Source organism: Cynara cardunculus, assembly GCF_001531365.2.
Source record: "Cynara cardunculus var. scolymus isolate 2C chromosome LG 1, CcrdV1, whole genome shotgun sequence".
Lineage (NCBI taxonomy): Eukaryota > Viridiplantae > Streptophyta > Magnoliopsida > Asterales > Asteraceae > Cynara > Cynara cardunculus.
Window position 1 is genome coordinate 32,321,298 of NC_037528.1, and position 5,848 is coordinate 32,327,145.

At 36.5% G+C, this 5,848-nt stretch overlaps 1 protein-coding gene across 1 annotated transcript; it reads left to right on the forward strand.

Annotated features, from left to right (window-relative positions):
* Window positions 1-766: 766 nt before the first annotated feature.
* LOC112526987 (probable indole-3-pyruvate monooxygenase YUCCA7) lies at window positions 767-2,193 on the forward strand. The gene is made up of 3 exons (XM_025137453.1): window positions 767-1,420; window positions 1,525-1,896; window positions 1,981-2,193. Exons 1-3 carry the CDS (start codon window positions 767-769, stop codon window positions 2,191-2,193), a joined length of 1,239 nt encoding a protein of 412 aa, XP_024993221.1.
* The last annotated feature ends 3,655 nt before the right edge of the window (window positions 2,194-5,848 follow it).

Below are 5,848 nucleotides of genomic sequence, written 5' to 3' on the forward strand. Positions count from 1 at the left end.
AAGTTATAATAGAATATTTAGTTCTTATTTTTATAAAAAAATTATATTATAAAATCTGTATTAATTTACTTCGTTATTAAACCTAAATTAAAGTATAATAAAAAATTAAATTAAAAAACCATGCAAAAAACAAAAACTTTTAATTTGTTAATTTGATACTAATATCAATATACGTCTTTGAAATCTTTATTATATTTTATTCAAACATTTTTGTTTTTTCAAAACCACACAAAACAGTATTATAAAATCGAAAGAGACATATAATAAAATAAAACATTAAAATTGAGATGTATCACGTTGCATTGTACCAATACATTTCTAGAATTTATTTAAAAAAAAAAAATACCCAACCATCAAAAATTATAAAACAAATGACATTGTATGCATTTTCAATTGTACAAATATATTTTGAAATGTACAATTTGATGTGGATTAGGTATAAGTAGTGATTAGAAGAGAAGGTGAATATGATATGATTCAGAAAAGAACCATCTTAAGAAAGCCTATCATTTTCCAATCCCAAAGGCATGCAAACAACACAAGAAGACCCCTATTTATACCTCTGCATCTGCATCTCCATCTCCATCTCACCCCCTCCACACATTTTCTCTCCTTCTCTCACTTCCATTTCACGTTTCATATTCCCATCACTTACAAACACTGTAGCTACACAGTAATCTGTCTCATTCACAACCCACCACTCGATCCATCTCTTTTCATGCATTCTGCTTGTTCTTATAACCATCTTGATCAAGATTTACGAACCATGGTTCACCATGATTTTGACCACGAGGAGTTGTTCTCCCGCCGCTGCATACTGGTGAACGGACCAGTCATAGTTGGGGCTGGACCATCTGGGCTCGCCGTCGGTGCAGGACTCCACCAACAAGGGGTTCCCTTTGTGATCCTTGACCGAGCCGACTGCATTGCTTCTCTTTGGCAAAACAAGACTTATGATCGACTCAAACTCCATCTCCCTAAACAGTTTTGCCAGCTACCCTATTTCCCCTTCCCACCAAATTTTCCAGAATATCCTTCGAAATATCAGTTTATCGACTATCTTGAATCGTATGCTAAGAAGTTTGAGATTAGCCCCAGGTTCAATGAGTCTGTTCAGTCGGCTAAGTATGATGAGAGTTGTGGGCTTTGGAGGGTTAGGACGGTGGCGGATAACGGTGAGGTTGAGTACATATGTCGGTGGCTGGTGGTGGCGACAGGGGAGAATGCAGAGAAGGTGGTACCGGAATTTGAAGGGTTGGATGAGTTTGATGGCACCGTCATGCATGCTTGTGATTACCGGTCCGGTGAGGTTTTTGACGGAAAACGAGTTTTGGTTGTCGGCTGTGGCAACTCCGGCATGGAAGTCTCTCTTGATCTTTGCCACCATAATGCTTTTCCATCCATGGTGGTTCGAAGCTCGGTCAGTAACCCATTTCATTCAAAATTTCAGAACCAACCTAAATTCACTTTCAGAATCATTAAATTCATATTCTAAAGTTGGTTTTCTTGATTATGATCAAACAGGTTCATATATTACCAAGGGAAATTGGTGGGAAATCAACCTTCGAATTGGCAACTTCATTGAGGAAATGGCTGCCATTAAAGGTGGTTGACAAGATTCTACTGGTTCTTACAAGGTGTACTCTTGGGAACTTAGAAAAATATGGTATAAAACGGCCATTAATGGGTCCATTACAGCTCAAGAACGTTGAAGGGAAAACCCCTGTTTTAGATATAGGTGCTTTACAAAAGATCAAATCTGGGAAGATTCAAATAGTCCCAGGAATCAAGAAATTCTCACCGGGTCGGGTCGAGCTCGTAAATGGAGCAAATCTTGAGATAGATTCAGTCATTTTGGCAACTGGGTATTGCAGCAATGTTCCTTCATGGTTAAAGGTAACAACTTTTTTTTATTCAAGAAATACTGAAAATGTGAAATACCATTTATACCCTTGAGCTAAACAGATGCTATCTTAACAGGAAAATGGTTTGTTTTCAAAAGAAGGGAGATTTTCAGAGGGGTGGAAAGGGAAAGCAGGTGTTTATGCAGTTGGGTTCACAGGTGGAGGTCTATTGGGTGCATCTCTTGATGCCACAAGAATCGCACAAGATATTGGCAAGATTTGGAATCAAGAAACCAAGCGAACCAATCATTATGTCACAGTCTCCTGTGATCGAAGATGCAACAAGTAGACAAGATTTATAAATTAAAAAAAAAATTATTAATTATCCTTTTTTTGATCATTTTGTATTATATATTAATCGTTTTCCTTTCGAATTTCAATTTTGTAAGCCGACCAATAAGAAAACCGTCACAAAGTAAACAAGAAAAGAAAAAAAGAAATGAATAGCCCTCTCCAGATAAAGTCTAGGTTCTGACATTGTGTACAAAAGAACAGGAAGACGAGGCTTTTTTTTTTCCTTTTCTTATGTTTTTGTTTTTGTAATCTCTTTTGGTAATATAATCTGTTTTCGATGTTGTTATGTAGCGTTTATTGGATGATACTTCTTTCATCATATCATATCCAATATCGTTTTATTTTACATCTCCTCTCATTGACAAAATTTCCGATCGAAATCAAGAAATTCAGAAGCATGATGTCATAATAAAGAGAGCTTTTGGATTTATTAAAGAAACCCCATTTTGGTAAGCCATACGTCGGCTTTTTGAAAAGCTCGGGCTCTATGGGTTCCTTTTCATTTTGTTTTTCCAATTATGCATCTCATACCGAATTGCATACTTTTCCAACACAATCATTTTACATTATCCTCTAACTTATAAGCTAGTTTTTATTAAACATGACTATTTTATCAACTAACAATTAGCTTATTAGCCAACAACTAGTTTATTGACGAACAGCTGGTTTTTCAAAACTAAGAGGTATCTCAGGCACCACATGATGGTCCAGCCTTTGTAGTTAATGGAACAGATGGGCTCTAGGTCCAGAAGCTGGTCCACAAATGGGGCCACTGCTGTTACTCTTCAATCTCGTGACTGGAATTTGTAGGGGAGTACTTGCCATATTTAGACGTAACTTTCACGGTGTTAGAAGAAGAGTACAACTCCCATCCCCATCTTTTCAGACATGTGACTGTTTTTTTGGTCAATCAACATCTATCTAGCTATGCCAAACAAGTCAAAAGGCTTGATCTATGTGTTTTAGGTCGATTTGTAACATCTCGACTAATTCTAACTGTAAAAATGATAGTCAGGAAAATTTCCAATGACCTTAAATAGACTCAAAGTGACGACCTGTGCAAAGAGTCTCAAGACCTAGCTTTTTTTTTTTGCGAGTTGAGCTAGCATATGGGGATGTAGATGTTTATTCTAAGTTGGTTTGGATTAGAGATGGTGTTAATGATATTTTACATCATATCCGAAGTGATAATACCCTAAATACTACTAGTTGCTTTCGGTTATCTACTAGGAAAGGACAAATCAGGCAGATTCTAGAACTAAAAATATCTTATTTGGCTTAAAAGTCAAATACGGCCTTCTTTTTTAAGTATATATTATTTATATATGATAAATACTTACACTAACTTCTCATCATTGGTGAGATTTGAACCCTTAATTGATCTTCCGAAGGATAAAAAACCTATTGTCGAAGATAATTCTGTCCCGCCAATCACTAGAATAAACTTCATTACTTTATAGTGGTGATCTGGTTTTATGTGATTGGTGGACAAGGAAGAGACATGAAAATTGGGGATAAAAGATTTATATTAGGAGGTTGGATTCTATGGGTGACCCGGATATTGCAGGGCCCTTTGGTTGGACTCTTTTCATGGAAGAGGAAAATTTGACCAAATAAGTAGGGCATGTGATGCCACCAGACACAAGCACAAGGTAAATAACATGCAAAATCTATCATTTATGTTTCATATATCCCTCAATGCCAACAAGAAACAATTAATCCTTTCAAATGTTTATCTGAATGTTTGCCCATTGGAAATACAAGAAAAAGAAACAGAAACAGAGACAACCCATATGAGTCCCCATACTGCATATTCAAAACATGCAGAGATTGCCCATCTACATTTGTTTTCAAGATTCTATTTGCAAGTCCAAAAATCCAAATCTTTTTTGAACATATGCATCATGCATCTATCTATCTATCTACAAAAAAGATTGAGGTCTCAGATCTTGCAGTGGTGTTCCAGCTTGTATATAACATAGGAATAACAGTGGTTTGTGTGTCTTTTTCTTGATGGAGCTTATAAAGCTTACCTCATCTTCACAACTCTTTTGTGCTGTTTCAAAAGAGAAAGAAAGCAGATGGGGTCTACATTCATCTATGAATACACACAGAATGCCCATTCCTACCAGGAGTGTTCAGTAGGGTTGGATGTTATGTCATTTGTCCTTGAATCCTGGCTTCTGCAGGTTCACAGTCACAGAGCAGTAGGTTTGTCATCACACCTGAAATAACTCATTAATATCTATGATATGGGTTCTTGGTTCTTGTCTTCAGAAACATGAAGCACTTGTACAAATCAAGAATCTAGTCAACATTGCACTAAAGGGCCCTACCCAGAGGTGGGGTCCAAAGGGATGAGAGATGGTTGCTGACCTAATATATATAAGATTTATATGGTTAAGAAATCGAAACAACATTATACTCTTAAAAGACAAAAAAATCCTTCAGTTATATGCATGCATGCATGCATGTTGAGACTGTGTAGATCAAAGGGTACAAATAATTTTCTGTAGATACATGTGTGTGGACGGCCAGCACGAGCATTCGTGCATATATGAGTGTGTGAACATATATATTCACAAACAAACCACAACACATGGAATCAAGATACACTGCAAGTATGCACAAAATGAATATATGAGTGTGTGAACATATATATTCACAAACAAACCACAACACATGGAATCAAGATACACTGCAAGTATGCACAAAATGACGCATTGACTCTAAAACCAAACCAAACGAGATAAGTATATCCACCAGGAGGTGGGGTCAGTGTCTTTACGGGGTAAGATGTACGCACATTTGACTTCTATCTTCAAATAGTAGAGGAGTTTTTTTTTCGTGAAAACATCTGGCTTGTGAGAAAAGTGCACTGGCAGGAATTAGATTAAATGAAGAACATAAATACCCGATGTAGAAGTTAGAGTCCCACATCAGCTTCTCTATATATGTTGGAACCTCTTTTACGGGCTCTTTTAAAGAGTAATCCAATGGGATTCCACATATTCCTACAGTAAACGTGACTTTTTTTTCGACCAGGTGTGATTAATTAACAAGTGGTTCCTGGCTGGATAGTAATCCAGTGAATAACATGCTAATTCCAGACCCAATCTGAACAAGCACATGCTGGTTAGACTCGTGAAATTGAGTCATGAAACTGAGAGCTTCCAGAGGCTGGAAATTAGTTGACACCTCTCGAGCAATGGCTTCTTCTATTGTAGATACCCACTATTATGTCAATATCAGGCTGAAACCCTCTTTGAATCAGTATTTAATAAATTGTCTAAACAATAAAAGAAAATACTAATTTATCCTTCAATCTATATTAAACACCAATTAAAATAAATGTTTGATAAATATGTCGAATGATTGATTTTGAAACATAAAAAGATATCGATTTAAGGTTTTTTTAAGAAAAAATTTTAAAAAACCCAACGAACTGTCCTATTTTAAATGATTAAATTTAGGCATGGGAATGGGGCGGGGACCTCTATCCCCGTCCCGGATTACTTATCTTTATCCCCATCCCCATCCCCATCCCCGCCGGGGAATATAATCACATCCCCATCCCCATCCCGATGGGGAAACGAAGATTATTTTTCCCGTTTATATAAGTTATTTTGAATTAAATATGTGATAGACCA